This window comes from Cyanistes caeruleus, chromosome 1 (genome assembly GCF_971803275.1).
Source record: "Cyanistes caeruleus chromosome 1, bCyaCae1.hap1.1, whole genome shotgun sequence".
Classification (NCBI taxonomy): domain Eukaryota; kingdom Metazoa; phylum Chordata; class Aves; order Passeriformes; family Paridae; genus Cyanistes; species Cyanistes caeruleus.
In genome coordinates, this window is record NC_141701.1 from 75,889,719 (window position 1) to 75,912,193 (window position 22,475).

A 22,475-nucleotide genomic window follows, 5' to 3' on the forward strand; every position below is an offset into this window, starting at 1 on the left:
GAAAGAGAAACCTACAGTAGGTGCTTGCTGCAGCCAGAGTCAGTGAACAGTTGGACTCAGAATAACAGAATTGTAAAGAGGAATAAACCAGGACCCTTTTCATACTGTGATAAATGACAAAAGTGTGTCTTGGGTCATTTCTACCTTCTAAGGAGAGGGCTGCTGCAACAAGTTCCTTGACCTTCTTTTTACAGACGAAGTCACACCAGCAAACACATCAGCATTTGATAGGTACCAAGTCCATTTTAATAAGAGAATCCGAAACCATTAAATCCCCCTTCCCATAACCAATTGTAGGCAGTTCTCTTTGGAACTCAGAATCTGACTTGCATCCGGAAATGCATCTGCTTTGTAGCATTGTTACTCATTCCTGTCTTGAGCATCCACTTTGACTTCATCCTCTGCAGGTACTGCATGTCACGCTGCTGAGCAGAGATGGCCCCTGCAGGGAGAAAGAAGGAAAAGAGATGGATCAATGTCTGTCACCTTACTTAAAATTTGTATGCAAACCAGCTGACCTGACCACGTACTTCAGCAGTTACCTATAGGTTTTCCTTCCCATACTAGCACTCTTCTTTCCACTTTTCTCTGGAGAAAGTCCAGTTCCCTCTACAAATACCCATGACTGTGATTAAGACAAAAGGTTGTTTTGCATTCCAAGCGTGATTCTTATATTTCAAAAATGGACACAGACCACAACACTGTTCCCCAATTGGAAAAGCATTCTGTCAAAGCACGACTTAAATAGCAAGAGTATTGGCTTAGACAGGGCAGAAACCAAGAAATCTCAGGAAGATACCAAGTATCACAAACAATGGAATGAAAATGCTTGCACAGAAGCTGCACTGGATTTTAGAAACAAATTTCCTGTATCTTAATTCTGTCAGGAATTAAAATGAACCGAGTGGAAGAATTGAGAGTGCAGACATCCCAGAGCCTCCTCCTCTGCAAAGCCCTCCCCTTGACACTCACCTGCCTGCCCTGTCCAGCCCAAGGCTCGGTACTGCTGCAGCACCCGACCCACAGCTTTCTTGTTCTTCGCAACAGCCACAGCTCTTGTCACACCAAAACGCTGCTTGTAGTACCTCATCAAGGAACGGTGACCCACTCTGGCACCTGTTCATAGGAGGGGACATCTTACTATCCATCATGAAACAGCTTCTGAAATGGAGTACTCAAGCACACTGTGAAAACTATGGAAAATCTCTCTGCTGAGAAATGTTTTTAAAGGGTCCAGAACCTTAAAAATTTAAGGATTATTACGAAATTAATGTAATTACTGTAAGAGCTGCTTGAAGAAAATACACAAAATGTGCTGCTGTTCAAGAGGGCCTTAGCTCAGATAATAAACAGGCAGTTATCAGAAAAGAAAATTTTCATTAGTGGAATGAAAAGGCAGTATGTGGAATGTAGAGAGGCAATGTCATTTCAAGTAAAAACGTTAGTGAAGCCACTTGCTGACATTCAGGAAAATTTGTATTTGCAATTTGCAATGTAATTGCAGAGTTAGCAGCACTTTTCAGAATGAAGGCCTGATGTCCCTTCATACCAAACCACCAAACAAAAAAAGAAAAGCAAGTGAGAGTGCCAAATGCTAAACTAAATGCTATTTAATAATTTAATTTACTGAACTAGTTTACTGAATTAGGTAGGAGCTGTCTCGCTACAAAAAACCCTAACACTAGATAACCTAAATTATAGCCTCTCCAAGTTACACTCAAACAACTATGAAGACTCTCGTTGGAGTATACCACGAGAGCCACATGATAATGAAGATGTAAAATGGGAAAAGCAATCCACAGCCCCAATCCACATATCCATCAATGCTGAAGAAGCTGAACTACTTGGCAGTGAAAATAATGGAAGGTGAGGACATAACCCCAAAGACACTTAAATGCAAAAGTATCTTCTCCCTTCCCAGAGGAAAGCACAACAGTGGCCTGTGCTGCAAGTACTGGAGGTAGATATAGGAAGTGCAGAGAAAGTAAGCTATAACAGAAACCCTGTGCCCACCTGATGGAAGGATCAGCTCCATGGTGTCATCATCATAATCCAACTCTTTCTCTGCCAGGCGCTTTCCAGGACTCTCCACATCTTTCCCATCCTCATGATCAGGGTAACTGCTCCTGTGGAAGAGCAGCAATACATGGTTTAAACATAGTAAGCAACCACAGACCCACTCTACAAAAGAACCACCATGCACAGCTGCAGCAAAGCACAAACACTGTCATGTTCCACCTGCCTTGGTCTGGGAGTTCCTAACAGCAGAACCCTGCCCTGAACAAAGCCTGGAGGAAAGGAATCCCTTTCCTCCATCCTGTTGTGCAACTCAGCACAGATGTGCTGCTGCACACTTAACAGTGACTTATGGTGAAAAGCCACGAGGGTGCAGGTCACCAGCACTGCACAGCTAACTGAATGAGTGCTCCCAGGAGTTCCTCCTGTCACCATAGTATGAGGTATTTCTGACCAAAATGAACAGAGTTTAGCATAAATTGCAGGAAGTTCAAAAAGAGGCCTCTAAATCACAGCAGTCCTGTTCAGCTACACAGTAAAACTTACGTAAGAAACCCACAGTAGGTGTTAAGTCTACAATCTGTTTAAAAGCTAATGGGTAAAAAAAATGAATTTTTATGGCCTTTGCTGGTACACTGAAATCTCAATTCAGTAACAGCACACATACAAAACAGAATTCAAAATATAGGACTAGTACTAATGGTTACAGAAGAAGACAACCAATCTTGCTGTTACCATTACCTAAAAAAGTAGGGAACCAGCAATGCAAAATAAATACTAGAACCTGAAACACTACTAAATTTAAAGAATGAATAATAGTTTCTAATATAATATTTAACTGTCCTTTTGTCTGTGTCCCACTCAAAGAGAAATGACCTCACCTAAAATCATAGAAATCTGCAAATTCCAGGGCAGCATCTCCATCTGTGAAGAGTTTGCAGTGGCTTTTATCATTCATATGAGCCTGGACTGCTTCCGTAGAGTAGAAGGATTTCCCCTTTTCATTGCACCAGATGCAGATTTTCCCAACGCCAACTTTCTCTCCTGCAGGAAACATTGGCACTTCTATTGGTCTGAACAAAATCTCCCCAGTCAGTAATTAACATTTCTGTGACACAGCCTTCCCAGCTTGCAGGCAGAGAGACTAAAGAGGAGCCTTGAGCCCCTAATCTCCAGGATAACCCTGCTATTCCTATGCCTTGACCCCATCAGGGACAAGTCTGGCCATTAAAAGATTTCTTGTGACAAGGTATGGATCATTCAATAGTTTTAATAATGAATTTCTTCCAATACATTTTTCTATCCAATACTCCAAAATTATTTTATTCTCATCATTATTTTTAAACTTGAAGGATGATACATTTTTTCCTAGCTTTTAGCTCTCTCACAAGCATTGTAAACCAAAGAGACAAATACTTGTGACTCACAGGCAGGACAACAAATTCCATATGCATGCTTTAGCAACAGAATGTTTCCCCAAATTTCGCATTATCTGAACAACAGAAAACTATGTGAGACCTACAGGGTACATGACCATGTTTGCTCATCCAAGTTTTCTCTCCTTTTCCCTGGAAAGCCTGTAGTCCTGCTCATGATCAAAATACTGACAGCACTCAGGCAGAGAAAAAGCAACACAAAACAAAACATTTGGTGTCATATCCAAATGAAAATAAGCACTACCAGAATATAACTATCCTGACAAAAAATGACAGAACATTCAGGCATACCAAGATACTTGATTAGTCCTCTGAGATCCACAAGGTACTCTATGTCTGGAATAAAGAAGCTGTGGATTTTTGTCATATGCGCCACATTTTTTGTGAGAGATCTAGAGTGATGGGCACAGAACAAGCAGTCTGTGACTGGTATGGCCCCAGCAGCAGGAATGCTTTCAGCCTCTGCCTGTTGCTCGTCTTCCTCTTCTTCCACACTTTCCATCTCTTCATCGGAGCCAATGTCTTCTTCAGAATCCATATCTTCCCAGTCTTTTAAAGGAAGTTTTAAAAAAAGATATTGATTTTATACTTTTCCCAAGCAAAGTAAGTCCCAAATAAGTTAGAAAAAGCCATTTAGAACATACTGCATTTTTTGTTCTTACAGCTAAGTGCCACACAGTCACTTCCAGGTGCAAGAATTTACCATTGCCACTGAAAGACATTTATTTTTAAGATGTACAGCAAACCACAAGGTTGCTCATAAAAAAGCTGTCAGATCTGATACTTTCCCCCACCGTTTTCTCAACTACTAACACTTTACTGCTGTTTCTAGGCCTTAAATTTAATTTACCACAACACAAAAGCACAAGCATGGCTCACTGAAAACAACTCTGGTAACATCAGGAAAATACTCGTTTCTAGCAGTGAGGGTAAACACACTCTTGTTCACACACTTAAAGAACAATTAACATTCAGAGGCCTACTGAGTATTTTCGCAATACAATTTATGACTAACACATTAATACTAGACAGGTGAAAGCTGGCTTCTTCTTTAGGTGTTACAATGTGTGTTCAGAGGTAAATGTTTCTTCTCGTGCAGAACAGATTCAATGAACTGCAACTGAAATTTCAAGAGCACAAAACTGCTGTAACAGATACAGTAATGTGATATGGGTTTTAGAAGCTGGAATGAAGTTCCACCTCATTCACACCTGTCCCCTTGCTACAGCTCAATCACCCCATTCAACTGCTCCAACAGATGTGTTTGGAGCTGCACTGTCAAATACAGCACTGAAAGGATCCAGGTTAAAAATAACCCTTTTCTGGAAATTCTGAAGCTCTGATCTTTTCAGTTGTCTGCTTTCCAGGCTGAACTCCAACACAGAGCTGTATTCACAGCAACAGGCCACTGGGGTAGCAACTCTTAAACACATTTTAACACAGACATCAACATGCCAAGGAGTGATGCCACACAGGTTAAAGAGTAAACTTTCTCCTCTGGTCTTGGTGGGCAGAGGGAAACAAAATCAACCACAGTCCCACCTCCCTTCAACAGAACAGAAAATGAGTTGGGACAATAGCAAATGATCACACCTGAATTTTTGTTCATTTATTTTTCAGAAGCAGTTTTAGGGTAACCTGTTACATTAGCCTTCTTTAAATGAAACTTCCTTTGACTTTTTATGTGGGAAAAGAAGTAGTGCTCATACTAGTGACTGTGTTCAATCTTTACTACATTATTGTCTGTTAAGTTGAACAGTTGGCAGTTCAGACACTAACACAGAGTCCTTGACTGCAAACAAACCTTAACCTAAGGGACCAACCTTAACTCCTTTGTTAAACTGAAAATCAACAGCAAGAGCTTCTGTGATGGAAAATGCTGCACTGCTACAGAGATAAGAGGAAGCTTTTGCTCAAACCATAGCTTACCCCAAGCTGTTCTCTGTCAGTGTGTTTACTGCCTTACCTTCTTCATTACCCTCTTCTTCCCCTGCTTCTTGCTTGGCCAGCTTCCTTGCTTGCTGTTCAAACCACTGCAGCCGTGGAGGTATTTCTGGTCGTTCTCTGCTCTGGGACAAGCTGGTGCTTTCCCTAGAAACTGGAGAGCCACTTGCATTACTAGGAGGTAGAGGTGTCTTCTTTGGAGATGAAGATGGCTGGGCTTTGATGGCTTGCTGAATAGCTGTGTTCATTTCATCTTTATTTACACTCTCTGGGGCTAGTCCCTTTTCCAGATTCTTCTCATTTAATATTTTCACCTTCTTGCTGACAGCTTGTACAGCTTTCTTCTCCAGCTCCAGGTGCTTCTTCGACTTCAGGTGATTCTCATAGGCATTGAAGGTGGAGAACCTCTTGCTGCACACCGTGCAGTAAGTGGCAGTGATTTTGTTCTGCTCCTCTGCTACTGCTCTCTGTGCCAGAACTCGCTCTTGGAAATTCTCAGCAGTGACAGGAGGCATGTCAGCAACTTTACGCTTCAGGTTGTACCTGTGCCAGTCAGTTTTGTAATGGGCACGCTGAATGTCACCATCCTTGAAAGCCACACGGCAAGTGATGCAAGTGTAGGTGGCCATTACTAGAAAATGGGAAAAAATAAAATCATGCTAAAAAAATTAAGTTACAGACAAAAAAAAGCCCCAACACAACTTCCTGACAACCTTCTTTAAAGACCAGACTCACAGTTCTTGCTCAGAATTAAATTTATTAAACACCAGCATCAGCAATGAGTGCAGTATTCATGGGCAGGAGCAAGAGAGAAAACTTAAAAGACTTTGTGTTTACTTGTACCACAGCAACAGCTGAGCATTCCAGCTCTGGAACCTGCTGTGCCTGTTGGGATTGGGATGCAGGAGAGAGCCCCCAGTTACAGCAACAGTATTTCAAAAGCTCTACATTTTTCACTAAGGTCATTGACTAAAGGTTCTTAACAAGCTCATGTTCTGCCAACTCTAAGACTTTGATGAGACCAGTGACTCCTCAGAAATAAGGGTAAAAAAAGGTCTGCTTACAGGCCTATTTTCTATTTTCCACAACCTTATTAAATGGTAAAAAAAAAAAAAAAATAAAAAAAATCACTGCATTTAAAAATAAAGCCATCTTAGCTACTTTGGAGCAGTGCATATATATGCCAGTTGTGCTGACAACACTTTACGCTGCAGTGCTGTTCATCTGGAGATGAAGTCAGTCATGCCTAGATTTAGCACTTGAAGCCACTGCTAACCCTGATCTCCTTCCACTTTTCCACCATCCAGCTGAGCCATGTTAATGGGGATGGGACAAGACAACTGCAGAGCAGTGATGCTGTCCTTTACAAACCCATATATTTCCTTCATTCTCACTGCTTAACAAAACATAGCTTTTTTTTTTTATTATTAAACAAAGTTGATGGAATTTCTTGAATGCTCCAAAAGCAAAGAGCAAAAAAAATTGTCATTTGGAGGTCACAGAAAGTACCCTCATATTTTAATTGATTTAGAAAAACTGTGGCTTAATCTGGAGGAAAAAAAAATAATACATGAGCAGGAGGGGATCTGAAAGCAGGGAAAGGAAGAGCAGCCCCTCCCCAAAGCTATGTTATGAAATGCTCATTTCATTCCCCTGGAACCACTGGGCTCCTTACTTATTATTGCTTGTGCTGTCTGCAGTGCTACGGTGACAGGGGGGATGCACAAAATAAAGGCCATGTTATTTTACTTACAGTACTGTAAGCATCTACTCAGTGTAACATGCACTTTGTGTTTCAGAGAAAAACGTATTCTCCGCCCACTGAGAGATCTCGAGTATTCCCCAAGGCGTTCCCCTGCCCCTCGCCCCGCCCGAGCACCAACCTTTGCCATGAAGCACTGACGCCGAGCCACGCTGGCTGTCAGCGACAGGCCCTTGCAGAACACCCTGCCCTGGGGCAGAACACCCTGTTCCATGACAGACAGACAGCAGCTACGCGCTACATTACCACAGGGGCGTTTTAAACCCCCAACCTCCTCCCGCTCCGCCACACCCAAAAGAAAGCAGCTCAGAAGAAGAGGTTTGTAACTAAAAGAAACCAAAGACATAAACCTCCACCTCTGACTATTAGGTGCAGGTGTGCTTTCAACTCAAACTGCATAAAACAGAGAAATCCCGTGTAGTTACACCTCACCTCCCACGACCGGCCTGCATTTTCCCCTCCCGTTTCAAGCCACGGGACCGACGCTCCGAGTCCTACCTCGTGTGGGGCTCAGGAAAACGAAACCCCAGGCACTCACAAGCCCGCAGCACAGCCAAGCCCTTCCAGACAAATCGCGATCTCCCCTGAGGCTCTTTATTACGGCCGATTTTTAGCTGCTTCCAGTTGGATTTAAACCGAGTCCGTGTCCCTAATCCTCGTGCAAGGCAGATGTTTAATACCCGGACAACAAGAATTCGGGCCAAACCTATAGATAAATAAATACAAATAAAATGAAACAAGAGATACGTCGGGGCGCAGGCGGTAGCCGGGAGCCACCAGGCCAGGCGTGGACCAGGCCGGGCTCACCGAGAGCCTGCAGCCCAAGGGAGAGCAGACGGCTCGGCCGGGCCACGCCGCCGGCCCCCCGCTACCCTCGCCGGGCCGGGCCAGGCCAGGCCGAGCCATGCCTTTCCATCCCGTCCCCTCCCGTCCCTTCCCGGCCCTCATGCCGGGGACACGCACCCGCGCCCGGCAGAGCTGGCGGAGCCGGGCAAGGGGCAGGGCGGGGCGCGCGGGCAGGAAGCGGCCACGCGGCGTCCGGCGGGAGCGGCCCGCGCGCGCCCCCTGGCGGCCGGAGGGCGCGGGGCAGGGAGCGGCGGGAGCGCCGCCTGAGGGCTGCGGCGGCCTGTCCTCCGGGGGTTGGGCTTTGTTTGTTGTTTTGTCTTTGCTCTGTTTGTTTGATTTTTCACAGAATCAATTAGGTTGGAAGAGCTGTCTTAGATCATCAAGCCCAACCTATGGCCGAACACCAGCCTGTCATCTAGACCATGGCGCGAAGTGCCACATCCAGTCTTTGCTAGGACGGTAACTCCACCACCTGCCTGGGCAGCCCAATCCAGTATCCAGCCACCTTTTCCGTGAAGAAACTCTTCCTCATGTCCAACCTAAACCTTCCCTGCTGCAGCTTACGAGTGTCTTCTTGTCCTATCACTGGTTACCTGGGGGAAGAGGCCAAACCCACCCGGCTAGAACCTCCTTTCAGGTAATTAGAGAGCGATAAGGTCACCCTGTTTGTTGTTATAGGGGGTTTTTTTTCATTTCTGGGAGCAAACACACAATGAGTTGATGAAAGATAAAAACTAACACATATTTATTAAAACAATCAATATAATAGTTCCATGTTTACAAAACAGTGATCAGGCAGGTAAAGTGCTGCAGAATACTTAAATACGGACATTTTGTAATTCTCCAGTTTCTGGTTGCTCGGGTGGAGGTTACTCACAGACTGTGACGCCGCTCATGTGCTGAGAACAAACGTGGAGACTACAGGGACTTGTTCAGAAGGCTGGAACAGCCTGGGAAAAGTGCAGAACGAACACAGAACAAGTAGAACGAGTATCTCTTCAGATCCTGTTACTTTGGGTTACAATTGTTTAATCTCCTCTGCATAGTGTTTTTCTCCACTAACAAACAGGAGAATGGTCAGTAGGTGTGTGGTACGTACTCATGGAAACTCCATGTGCTTTTGCATTGGATGACCTAAGGCCACCAATCAGATGGTGATCCTGTCACTCACATGGACTGAAACAAGGGGAAATTTTCCATGTACAAAAGAGTGACCTGGATCCCTGCCCTGATGTATGTCCTTTTCTTCCATCAGGATGCGTGAAGAAGCCACTGCAAGGCACAGGAGGGTGAGCCCTTTGCTGCCAGGTACGAGCACACACACAACACAAGCAGTACTGATCCCAGGGCAGGATCACACGCCGTTACCCCACGGCATTGGCTCACACTACACCCTCTACGCTGCCCGTGTGCCTTTTGACTGGAAAATCACACACAAGCAGGCTTTCCATGGAAAAACTGCACGTTTCAAAGCTATGTGCTGCCTTATACCCCCTTGCCTGTCTTCCTGCCCATGCATTGTTTGAAGGATGGGAAGGTGACGACGGTGCTCGGTAGGAAAGACACTGTGGACCATTGCAATAGGAATTTTTAAGGAACTGTTATTTCATGGCTGTGGCTATAATACAGCAAAATGAAGTTTTCTCAAGGGATTTCCAACTGAGGACAGTGTGGAAGGGATCCACAAAGGACAGAGACACTTTCTTTGTGTTTTGCTGGCGAACTGCTGGCAGTGGAATGTATTGTGTCCAAGCAAAGTGTTTCTTACATGTGGTTGTGTGGAAGGGAAGAGCTAATTTCCTGCAGAAAATTAGACATCTTTCACTACCTGAGGAAGAATATTAAATGTTACAGAATTACATCCTTCCCATTACACAGTATTTAGGGCCTTGAGTACAATTGACCACCATGACAGCAGAAAAAAAAATTCTAAAGACACTCAGATAAGCAACTATGTCCCTAACTTTAATGATTTACTTGTTCAAGTTTTGGTTCGTTTTTCCTTCTGAAAAAGAAGTTTTAAAAAAAAAAGAAAAAAAAAAAAAGAAAAAAAAAAAAAAAGAGACTCATACTGGAGAAAAATCAATCTATTTACCTATCTTGAAACCAGAAAGTGGGTAATTTACAAAAGCCTGAGAAACTCCTCCAACTGCTTTTCTTTCTGATCTCTTATTCTAGAATAGTGCCCCTGTATTAGATACTTTTATAACCACAATTATTTTTCATAAAACAACAATAAAGTGCACACTTTTACAATGCCACTACTGACAGCCAGCTAGCTAGTCTGTCCTGCCAATCTGCTCCAGAAAAGCCTGTGAAGGACTGCTCCCTCCTTCCCTCCCTCCCGCCTCTCCCTGTCTCACAGCCTGTTTCCCCTTCTGCCACCAGTAATCCTGGAGAAGGAAGCACACAGTTATTTGGGCATCCTACAAAGCTTCATCAGCAACTTGGATTTGTACTCTTTTAACTGTACCGATTGTCCTAAACATGTGGCAAGGAAATGAGGCTTTTAAGTCATCTGAGAACTTTTTAAACTCACTGATTTTCCAACAAAAGCTTTTTTAAATTTTGTTTGGGTATTTGATGTTTTTGTTTATTTGTTTTTTTTCCAAATGAGAAGAACAGGCTGGTGAAAGCTAAAGAAGAAACTTAGCAACTAATACTGTGGAAGTGATATGGGCCATGTTTTCTAGCGATTTCCAGAAACTCAGGTGTTGAGATATTGTAATTTTGAAAGCTGCATCTTGTGAGATCTATATCCAGCATCCACTTATGTATTGGATAATGAAGGCACAGGCTTACCCTTTTACTGGTAAAGGACAGCAAACACCGTCAATATGCATTACTGACACAAAAAGCACAAGCAACAATAGAGCTAGTGTCAAAAAATCTCAGCATCCTTCCTTTTGCTGTACTCTTTTTGGCCATCTGCCTGTTTTCCCACCTCAAAAGGAAAAAAAAAATACAAAATGAAGTTAATTTCAAACACAGGTTTACCTATACATATATGTTAGTGGAAGATTTTTATAATCTGTTGCTGTACTTTTTGAGGGTCCTAGATGACAGTATTTACCTCTTCAAATGCCAGCAAATGGAAGTTTACTTGAGTAGTAGTAGCAGCTGACATGGTCCCTCAACTTTGCTAATGGTTTACATCACATTAAAAAAACTAGCTTTATTTCATCCTATTTCTTGGATTACTATTGCTTGGTATTGCAATGCAGTTCTTTCACAGGTGAACAAAAAAGCCCTAGAAAAATAAGTTATCTGCTTGAGATCCCATGCCACTCACTTAGCATGTGTGGACTTAAACTGGCAAATAATTTAAACAAGTTCTTTTTTTGTTTTAAATTACATGCCAAGAAGAAGATTCTGAGTGTCTTCTCTAGCAACTGACCTCACCCAATGCTTCTAAGTATCTTAAAATAATCAGTTGCAACACAACTTTTGTACCAAGTGGAAGTAGCTATCGTGGGAAAAAAAGCCAAACCAAAATCTACAGAATCTCACATTAAGGAAGTGGCACATAAAAAACCTTTATCCTTTTTTTTAATCTCTAATCTCTACTCCAAACAATAATTACCCTCACCTGCTCCCGAAAGGTTGTTCAGTTTACACAATATTAACTTTAAAACATAAAGATTCACTGGCTGACTTCACATGGGCAATACTGCCAAGGACCAGACTCCATCAAGGAACACAGCAGGTGGTCAGTCATATAACATGCCACTTTACAACTCTACAAGCCTATAACAGCAAAAAACTTGGAAATGCATCACCATATCCAAAATAATTCAAAGGTTTTACGTATGAAATCTAGGGGTTTTTATAGTGTTGCACACATATTTAAACTCGAGTTGTGCCAGTTAATGTGTTTCATATATAGTAGATGCACTACACATAATGCTAACTGCAGGGACTCACACTCTTTGGTAGAATTGAAGAAGATGAGATGCAGTTAATCTCACTGCAGCCCTCTGACAACTTGCCCTCACAATATGAGTCATTAATTGTATTACATGATTGGAAAACTAGAGTAAATAAACTGCCTATACTGAAAATTTGGCTCAGGACCCCAAAATGCATGGTTGGCAAAAAGATTAAAGAAACTTCTCCCCCAACTGTTTAGAACAACTGACTTCCACCACGCATCTGCAACCAAACAGTGGATAGATAATTCATTTCCATGCTATTACATTGAGGTATTACTACCAGAAACATTAAACTATCAGTATTAGCTGATATTTATCCAGTTAATTCACTCTGCATAAGGGAAATTATTACAACACATCTAAAGGGATAGTTAAAGCTTACAGCTCAGAATTTTCTTCTTTTATTTTTTTTTTTTTTTTTTTTTTTTTTTTTGCATTTGATGGTATTTTTTTGTGTTTTTTGTTGAATTTCTTCTGTGTTACCAGCTGCAAATTCCAGGTTAATGACTTCCAAGCAGATTTGAAAGGAAGCCTGAAGACTTTTTCTTTTCCTGGGATTCTGCTTCTTGACTTTGTGAAAGTCCCAATTCTTTCTCAATCTGCTCTAGCTCAGACTGGTCAAGCAGTTCAAAGTCATCAGCTTCCTCTGTGTCTGTCTCCTCGCTCAAACTGGGCACTGCCTGAGAGGGAACTTGCTGTAGGGACTGCAGCTGGTCTTTGATGGCAGCAGACACTGCAGCTGTGATGACATCGCCAGCAATTCCACTCATTAAATTAAAGGTTTGGTCAGTGGTCAAAGGCAAGGACAACCCTGCAGTGGATGGTCTCTCTTTACTCTGTCTGTGATCCACCTTCACATCAGTTTGCTCTTTCCTTCGTTTTTGCTGGGTGGGCAAACCGATGCTTGAGTCATCGTCATCATTTGTGCCGGCACCATTTTCTAAAGAGGGGAATTCTAAAAGATCTCTAGCGAAAGCTTCTTCATGATCACTAGGTCGGTCAAAATCTATTACAGGGTTAACAGAAGAAAACAGTGTTAGCACTCACAAAAGGTTTCCCAAAAAGGCAGCCACATGTAAAAATGCAAGGAGCAAGTGTTCCTCTGAATACATTTACTAATCCCTACTATAGTAGTTCTCTACTAGAAGGAGCTTTATGTGACAAAATGGTTTTGAGGTCATAAATCTAGCACTACAAATCAACTGGTATCACCTTAACTATTTCAAGAAAATAACTTTTTAAAGCTAACTTTTAAAGCTAACATTTTTAGGTATGTAATGAAACAACCCATGCAAATCTTCAGCACGGCTATTTCTAAATATACCAGCCACATGAAGTCCTAAAATTTATTTTTCTTCACAATATATATAAACTACAAATATGTAAACATGTAAGGATGTGTTACAAGCTTTTAACATGTATATGGAATAATAAAAAGAATGTTTATCTGTTTAAATAAAGATATAAAACTAATATAAAGACTAATTTCCTTTTCCTTTCTTGGCCAATGCTTGTATTAAAAAGGAAACAGAAAATGGAAACTCTACAGATGATCAGAATTGTTTTCAAGAGGATAAAAAGCAGGATGTAATCAAACATTAAATTTTAATGGCTGCATTAACGAATGACACAGTATTTGTTATTAGAAAAGTGTAAAACATACCGTGGAGTACATGGCCTGTGGGAGAGGCCTAAATAAGCACAAGCAAGTACTTTCATCAAGTATTTGAATGAGAAAGTAAAAAGTAATCAGTTTGAACTTACTTTCTATGAAAACAAGCAATAGGAGCTTGTTATAAGAACACTGATAAAGGGTAAGGAAATAAATCCTAAAAATGACTCATAGGTCATTTTCTCCATTTTCTTTAGGAAAGACAGGCTGCGAAGATGAGGAGGAAGGGTTGTGCTGCATGCAGAATGGTGACTGAAATGCATAGAGCGTTGACAGGAGATGAGGCAGTCCTCGGATGCATCCCATTTGGTCTTGCACTGTTGTCTATGTCCCATTTGCTGAAATGCTCCATGAGGAAGAAGAGTGAATGGTGTAATTTTTCACTTAGCAAGGCTTTGAATAGACTTTCCCACATGATCCTTACAGCCAAGCTGATGAACAAACAGGGTACGGGAACTGTAAGGTGGGTGGAAAAGTGGCCAGACTGCAGGGGTCAAAGGCTTCATCAGCGACACAAGGTGCAGCTGGAGGCTGGTTATTGGTGTCTGTCACAGGGACTGAAACCTGTGACAGACACCAGCATCGTTCAAGGTTTTTATTAATGACTTGGATGACGGGCTGCAGTGCACTCTGCAAGTTCATGGGCAGAAAGGAATTGCTGTGGGGCAGGTGAATTTGATATTCTGGAGGTCAGGATGCCTTCAGAGGGACTTCAACAGGCTGGAGAAAGGGACAGGCTGAAAAGGAACATCATGGCATTCAATAAAAGCAAATGTGAAGTCTTGCATCTGGGATGGAATAACCTGTGCAGCAGTACAGGCTGGGGGCAACAAGACAGAAAGCAGCTTTCCAGAAAAAGATCTGTGGGTAGCAAGTCAGTGGTATGTCCTTGCAGCAAGGAAGGCCAACCACACACTGAGCTATAGTAGCAGAATTGAAGGCAGAAAGTCAATGGAAGGGATTTTCCTCCTCTATTCAGCAATTGAGAGTACACATTGAACTATTTTGCCCAGTTTTGACCTCTCCAGTTCTAGAGAGACAATGGTATACAGGGCTGAATCCCCTGGTGGGTCAGCGTGATTATTTAGGGGGTTAGAGAACAGGATGCATATAGATGCTGAGAGAATGGGCTTCATTTGGCCCCAAGAGAAGGTGGCAAAGGGGAAATCAGTTTAACTACTGAATAGGAAGGTAGAGAGAAGATGGGCCTGACTCTTCTAGAAAGTGCACAGTGAAAGGATCAGAGTAAACTGACACAAACTGGAACATGAGAAATTTTGACTCACTATAAGAAAAAAACCTTTTCATCATGAAGTTAAGAAAATACTGAGAAAGGCTTTCCAGGGAAGTTGCTGAATCTCTGCTACTAAAGGTGTTCAGAATTCAAGTGGTCACAGCCCTGAGAAACTTCAAAAAGTGTGAATAAAGAGCTTTGAACTTGCTTTGGATAGGAAGATAGGTGAGATGAATGACAATTGCTTTTTACAGCTTACAGTTCTGTGATCATGCAATGCTGTCTATTTACAACTTGAAATATTAGGAAAAAACCAGAAATCATTAATTTGGCCTGTAGTATCATCCTGCTTGTCATTTACAAGGAAGTTTTCCTAGGAGACATGCAAGACGAGCAGAGCAACAGACCCACAGGTGAGATTACACCAAACTACTGTTGTCCTTAATCTTTATTTCAGCAAAGTGTTTTCTGATAGCTTGGTCTGTAAAAAGTAAGAACTTGTTTCTGGTCAAGATCAAGTCAAGTGCTTAAGAATCTTTTCCTAGTCTAGGTCTTCATAGGCTCATTGCTGGCTGTCTTCATTTCTAGTAGTAAAAGCTAATAACAGTGCCTTTTATTGGCTATTTAACAAGTCAGTGTATTTACTGTTTCTTCCTCAGTATTTTGCTTAACTTACCCACAAAAGCACTGGTAGTAATTTTAAAAGGTTTACTTGCCTAAAAGGTTTGGTAGAAGAGAGTGCTACATCTAGCACTTGTTGAATGTGCTGGTTATACACAGCACTACTTACTTATTTAGACACTTGCTGATGTACTTTAACATTTTTAAGATGAGGACTGTTCTTACACAAGATGTATCCAAAATTATACAAAACACTAAGATTAACCTTAAATTTGTTTAAGAGAGAAAAGTAAGAACCCCGAAACCTTCTGTCCTCAAACTATCTAATCATTTTGAGGTAACTTGCATGTCTGGAATCCACTGATGATACAGATGAAGCTGTTACTTACCATCAGATGTGTCTGTCTGTGGAGAATACCCCTCAGATAAGTTAAAGGTCCCATTATCGGTCCAGGATACTTCTGAGACATCTGTGTCAGACACTGACAGCTCTTTGGCAACAATTGCAGGACTAACCTACACAGAAAACAGTCCCATACATGGAATTCTTACATTAAAAAAAAAAATCACACTTCAGAAAGACAGTGCTTAGAGACTGAAAAAAAATTCCTCTTGTATGTCATAGCAACATAAATCACCTCCTATTTAAGCCTTAATTGAAGAAACATGAAAATACTATACAATGCTTAGAAGTGAAGCATCCCTCTTTGTAATAACTAAAGGCTGTATTATACTAAAGAAGCACAGAAAATTCCAGTTATTAATTTTGAAAGAAATCCTACTATAATGAAAGCAAAATGAGCCTGCAAATACAAAATATGCATAATGTAACAAAAGGAGTAAACGTGGACTAGAAAAACCAGCCCAATAGCTGTAAGACCATCAAAAATTAGCTGAACAAAAAAATATTATCCTTTACCAATTTACTGAACAATATTTAGTTATTTCCACTACAAATTTTTATCCCATGGGATATATTTTTTTGGGTTTTTTTCCCCCCCAGCACAAAACTACCTCCAAAGCAATCACTGTCAAAGTCAGGCTTTATACACTACTGATCAAATATTGCATAATAATTCCTATTAAGATGATTTTTTTAATATCAACTGCTATTCTAACAGAAGAACCTTTGCCATACAATCATTTAGAATACTAGGAGAAAAATGAGAAATTTGAGTGTTCTCATACATATCTAGAAAGATTTTATAGATAATATACCTGTTTGCACCATCACTGAAAATTATTAGACAAGCGATTACAAAAATATCCAACAAATTACATAGGTTTTCTATTAATGTTTCCCTTTTGTATTTTAATTTGATAAAAATCAACTGCAATTTCACTGTTGGAAATAAAAGTAACCACCTTTGTTTTTAAATATTAATGTAATCATTCCACAGCCAATACAAAATAAACACATTCTTAGCTCAGTAGGCCAATGAAACCATTACCTTGAAGGCCAGAAGTCACAAATGCAGTAGGTTGATTAGTATAAGGCTAAAGATGGAGACTATGGATCACTTCTATAGCATATTGCTTAGTTCAGGAACACAGCCTCCTGGGGAGGTTAAAGTCTTCCACAGAAGACCAGAGACAGCAGTCTAGATAGCCTCCCATTATCTATATAGATATTTTAAAAGCAAGACAGGGCTGACTGAAAAAAGTCACCTTTGGACACAGAGCTGATATGTCTAATTCACTGTCATCTTCTGTGGGTTTTGTTTTTGCTGTTTCTGAAAGAAAAAAGATATATTTTTTATCCTACTCATGACAACGGATTTCCAGGTTCAGCGTGTGTTCTCTGTCACACAGCTTGTGTAGCAGAGTAAACTTCCACCTGCTGACACAGTGCATCATTTATGTGAATAAACTACTAGCTATGCTACCAGGAAAACAGGCCTGACTGAGACTGCCTGCTTATCAAAATGCAGTAACCAAAGTGAGAGCAAGAATGTTATTCTGAATACATTCCAGTAGGTCTATTTACCTGCATTGTAATTCCTTCAGGAGTCTCTGCTGCTCATCTGCCCTGGCAATACATATCTCCCTTTTAGACTAAACTGCTGGTAAAATGCACAGGTGTAATGTGTTAGAACAGGCTGTGTTTCTTGATAATTGCATGTAATCTTCATTCTCAAACCCCTTCTACCAACATACAGCTACCCTGCATTCATAGTCACGTGCAAATATGCATACAAAGCATCCTCTGAAGTCTGGTAGAATATTGCTCTTTACAGAGAAGCAGAGACACAAATTTTGCCTTCTCTGTCTGAGAATCTTTTAAACCAACATAAAATGAAAAGCACAGTCATAGTGTTCTTGGTTGCTTCTTCCTGCAACTTTCTCTTTTCCTTGTGCCAACACAAGGTTTATGAGCCCATGTGGGGAACCCAAGAGGCAAAGCGAGGTAGGGAACTTGTCTGGGTTAAATTAAACTGGAGGATGAGATGCAGGAAAGAACGCATCTAACCTCAACCTTTTTCCCGGGGCTGGCTTACCAAGTTTATTAAATTACAGTCTGATCTTTTTCTCTCCCAGTTTCATTTAAAACTGAACAAGCAGAATAATGCATGGAAGAAAATTTCCAGTGCTTTATTCCTTATTTCCAATTACTATCACATTACATGTAAGAGAAGGGGGAAAGACACATGGTGGTTCTCCTTGGGTCTAGGAACAGCACATTGTATAATGAATTGTATACAGGTTACAAGAAATGCATGTTTTAAGGCAGATATTAAGTCTACTGATGTAGCACTAATTAAAAAGGGTAGGCTACCTGCAAGAAGTGTGACTACACTGCAAAGATTTAATTACCAAAACTGGAACAAGCACAAAGAATAAACACTGTTCATATACAGATTTTCCTTGAAATAGCTTTATTGCTTAAAATCTAAAAGTTTCCATTATTAGAAAGATTTTAGGTGAGATAGGTGAGATTTTGTTTTAAATTGATTTCTCCCCTTTCCATGCAGAAACTTGGATTAATTTGCAGTTGCTCTCCTGTGGCAATTCTTATATGCTTTTGGAGTATTTGGAGAAGAAAACAAATTCTTTTTGCTGGAGGAAGTGAAACCAAGGCACATTTAGATATAGGAACAGAGTTTGGTCTCTTACTGAAAATTCTTTTACATACTTATTTTGAGACTTTTGAGCAGGTCTTTCTGCTGGGCAAGTTTGCCTTATCTAAAGAGAGATAAGCATTGCAAGCTTACATCAAGTAGTTTTTTTCTGAAAACTTATAAGGAGTGCATCTAATCACATACAAAGAGTTTGCCTTGTTTCTTTCCATGAAGTAATAATTTCTTTATTATCATACCCAGACATTTGACATACACTGTCACTTCTTATAAAGCTAATAACAGTAGCCAGGTTCAAAGAAATGCAAAGAAAGCTCCTACAGCTTCTCAGGACAAACCAAACTTTCTGCAAGGTGAATAAAATGCTCTGCATACAGAAATACAATAATATATGGGACTGTAATTAACTACTCACCAGATCTCTCTTTTTTCTTCTGGTTGATATATTCCACTATTCCAAAATCTAGTTTCATCAGAACTGCCTTTATTTTGCTGCACAGTTTTTGTCCAAACTCATTGCACTTAAGGAAAGGACATAAAAAGGCACACAATACTGTGATAAAAAATGAAGACAGAGAAAAAATTGTATTGAAATATTGCTGTACAAGAAGTTACTCAATAAAGCTTAAACAATGCCTTTGCATAAGATAATTTTATATAACATAGTTAGTTTTACATAAAAATGCATTGTGAAATGCCCATGTCAGACACTTTTAAGGTAAAATTCAGTTTTCAGGAGCCATTCCTACTCATCACAGGAAATACCATTATATTCATATCGATTGACATATTTTTTACTATCAGTAAGACATGATTTATGGTCATTATAACATTTATCATTACCTTGACTTAGCCTGATTTTGATATCTCAGCTTGACAAACATGACTATGCTGCATTGTGCCAGAATCAACACACTGAAAAAGCTTGCAAGCTGACTTTCATGTGACAAAAAATTGTAAGAAATTTTTTCTTTATATCTAACCTAAATTGACCCTCCTTCAGTTTAAAACCATTACCTCTTGTGATATTTCAACAGGCACTGCTCAAATGTTTGCTCCCAGCTTTCTTATAAGCCCTCATTAGGAAAGGCCTCTCCCCAGAGTGTTCTCTTCTCCAGGCTGAACATCTCCAACTTATTCAGCCTGTCTTCATAGGAGAGGTTCTAGGGCCCTCTGAAAATCTACATGTCCCTCCTTTGGACTCAACAGGACCATGTCATTCCTGTGCTGGGGACCCCCCGGCACTCCAGGTGGAGTCTCACCAGAGCAGAGCAGAGCAGAGCAGAGCAGAGCAGAGCAGAGCAGAGCACAGCAGAGCAGAGCAGAGCAGAGCAGAGCTGAGCAGAGCAAAGCAGAGGGACAGAATCCCCTCCCTCCCTTGCTGCCCACACTGCTTTGGATGCAGCCCAGAACATGTTTGGTTTCTGGGCTGTGAGTGCACATGGCTGGGTCATGTCCAGCCTCTCATCCCCCAGCACCCCGAGTCCTTCTGGGCAGGGCTGCTCTCCACCTGTTCATCCCCCAGCCTGGGTTGATATCAGGAGCAGCACCTTGCACTTGGTCTAGTTAAACCTCATGAGGTTCTCTTGAGCATGTTAAAGTCCTTGTGGATGGCACCCACAACTGCACCACAGAGATTGGCGTCTTCTGCAAACTTCCAGGAGTGTATAAATGGGTAAATAAATAAAAACATAAATAGCCCCTACAGAGAGACCAAATAATGAACAGTACACACATATACAAATCATGACTGGGAAAGAGACCATACTTACACAAGACATAGGAGAGGACAACTCCAGGAATGTAACTTCCCAAGACAGTGAAAAATGTACATATGCTGCAGACTAGAAGGCAAAACTGACAAAAACATTAAAATTCACCATTAACACTTTCACTTAAATGATCAGATCATTTTGCAAAAGAAAGATGTTGCATGCTAATTAAATCCAGAATGCAGTGCAACATTGAAGTTTGTTTTTTAAAACTGGGAAATACTTTTAACACTTTTGGTGTAAATAAGCATCAAACAGTCCATTTTGGATAATTAGGATGCATCCCTTCTTCTACCATACAAACATGCTATTTTTTATTCACTTACTGTAAAGTTTTAATGAGCTCATGTTTATTGCTAAAATTATTAGAAATTATTCCCTCATTGCGTGCAAATAGACTGAACAGTTTATATGCAGGAAAAAACCCAACTCACTAATTGCAATATTACAATGCACGCTTGCTGCATGCTTACAAAAGCAAAACATCCTTCCTCCTGCTACAGCTCTCTCCCCTGTTGTGCTACTTTGTGAAACTGTTTTCTCTCATATGCTAGTAAGCAATCTCTTCATGCTTGTTGGCTGCTCTAGCATCCCTGTTACTGACAAGACTGAGCCGAATTTTCAATATAAAATTTGAGATTTCGCCTTTGTGGTGACTGAAGTATAGCAGTGCACCTTTCACAACTGCACAGTGCTCAACTGATCTGTTGAAAATTTGCAGAAAGGATCTATCTGCTTTTGGAGCTGAATTGCAATAAAATAGTTAATTCAAAGAAATTTTGCACACAGCATTACTGCCTAATGTGCTTCTAATTATAGCAGTAAAATAATGAAATGGCTTAGAGAATGAGGTCAGGGAAAAGAAGGGAAAACACGCTATCAAAATTATCTTTTCTGAACTAGGGCTAGATATCTCTTAACAGCTACTGTCATGTTACCACATTACTGATACCACATTTGCTTACTTCACTATAAACTTACTTATTTTAAAGATAACTTTATTGTCCAAACAGACAACTACTCTTTATATAATTTATTAATTTTTTTCTACATAATTTTAATTCTTCTATAATTTTCATTTTTTCATCCACTTGCTCATCTGTGTGTTCAGTCTAAACTGATAATATTTGAGTGTGGCACTATATACTTTCTATTTGCTAATTCTGAATGGCCTGTTTTCAGGGAAGACTTTCTGGCAAAATGAAGAGAGATTAAAAGAGGAGAAAAGCCTTATAGTCTTCTTTTAACTTGCTTTTGGCAATACAAATATAAAAATGTAATATATTATTATCATAATATATGTTTACATTATTTATATTTCTCTTTGGAAAAAAAAAAAACTGCTTCACTTTTGACTAGAACTAAATAATTATATTCTTTGAACTCGGGGAAAAAATGCCTTACTCTTGCTTGCCTCTTCATGAACTGGGTTCTCTAGCTCAGTCTTTCCAGTAGAAAAAGGGAAAATCACCAACTATTAGCATATTGAAGAAAAATTGCCGCAGTAAACTAAGAGGAGTTCTCTTCATGCAGCTATTCCTGAAAACTACAGTTATTTGAGAAAAAACCCCACATTTTTGTGTTTAGGAACATGCCCATTTACTTCTTTGCTTTTTCAAGTTTTTATTAAATTGTGGTGTTTTAAATTTCCTTTAAAAAATCCATGGAATAACCGGTGAAGTTCCAACAGCTGTATGGGGAAGGACTGTATTTCTATAAAGCTCACTGTGAACAGCACACTGACTACCTACCCATACTCTACAGCAAAAAAAAAAAAAGTTATCAGAAACTCATGACTGAATGTGTCAGAATGTACATTTTCTTTTTCTTTTTTTCCGCTTGTTCACTTGTTTTTTTTCTAAATCTATCTCACCTTCTTATTAAATCATATAGAATTGGTAATCTTATTGGGGAGTGCTTACCTTGCCAGGGTTTTGTTCCTTAAAGTGGGACATTTCTTGAAGAAATGCAAATAAATTCATCAGTGCTTCTGAAATGCACTGATTTATTCTGAGTCTGTAGTCTTGACTGGAATCGGTGACTTTCCAGCTGAGTAAAACAAACAAAAATATCTGACTTTGTTTACAGCTCATATGGAAGTTGAAACTGGTTGAAAACATCATGTAAAGCCTTAGCCTCTGGCAATCCAATGGCTGCTGCCAT

At 40.4% G+C, this 22,475-nt stretch overlaps 2 protein-coding genes across 5 annotated transcripts in view; both read right to left on the reverse strand.

Moving 5' to 3' along the window:
* Positions 1–223: 223 nt before the first annotated feature.
* On the reverse strand, positions 224–8,262 carry ZNF622 (zinc finger protein 622). Its single transcript, XM_086898289.1, has 8 exons — positions 8,122–8,262; positions 7,657–7,864; positions 5,419–6,027; positions 3,744–4,001; positions 2,898–3,060; positions 2,014–2,126; positions 973–1,116; positions 224–442 (listed from the first exon to the last, which is right to left on the reverse strand). The coding sequence occupies exons 3-8, from the start codon at positions 6,023–6,025 to the stop codon at positions 315–317; spliced, it is 1,413 nt and encodes a 470-aa protein (XP_086754415.1). The 5' UTR covers positions 6,026–6,027; positions 7,657–7,864; positions 8,122–8,262; the 3' UTR covers positions 224–314.
* A 459-nt stretch (positions 8,263–8,721) lies between these two features.
* Positions 8,722–22,475, reverse strand: part of RETREG1 (reticulophagy regulator 1) — a 66,029-nt gene continuing 52,275 nt past the window's right edge. For 3 of the 4 annotated variants that reach the window (XM_086898260.1, XM_086898271.1, XM_023922135.2), the window contains 6 exons: positions 22,235–22,361; positions 20,313–20,397; positions 18,956–19,093; positions 17,132–17,196; positions 15,853–15,979; positions 10,396–12,942 (listed from right to left, as the gene is read on the reverse strand). In XM_086898260.1, coding sequence (XP_086754386.1) covers positions 12,437–12,942; positions 15,853–15,979; positions 17,132–17,196; positions 18,956–19,093; positions 20,313–20,397; positions 22,235–22,361 — 1,048 coding nt within the window. In that variant the 3' untranslated portion in view covers positions 10,396–12,436. Of the gene's footprint in view, positions 12,943–15,852; positions 15,980–17,131; positions 17,197–18,955; positions 19,094–20,312; positions 20,398–22,234; positions 22,362–22,475 lie in introns of all 4 variants that reach the window. The other variant, XM_023922133.2, reaches the window with a different exon arrangement.

Excerpts from the sequence above, each read along its gene's own strand:
- ZNF622 (XM_086898289.1), bottom strand. The coding sequence starts at position 6,025 with ATGGCCACCTACACTTGCATCACTTGCCGTGTGGCTTTCAAGGATGGT. Across the intron at positions 4,002-5,418 it reads AGAAGAGGGTAATGAAGAAG|ACTGGGAAGATATGGATTCT; the intron begins GTAAGGCAGTAA and ends TTCCTTTAAAAG. Across the intron at positions 2,127-2,897 it reads GCAGATTTCTATGATTTTAG|GAGCAGTTACCCTGATCATG; the intron begins GTGAGGTCATTT and ends GCTCTTCCACAG.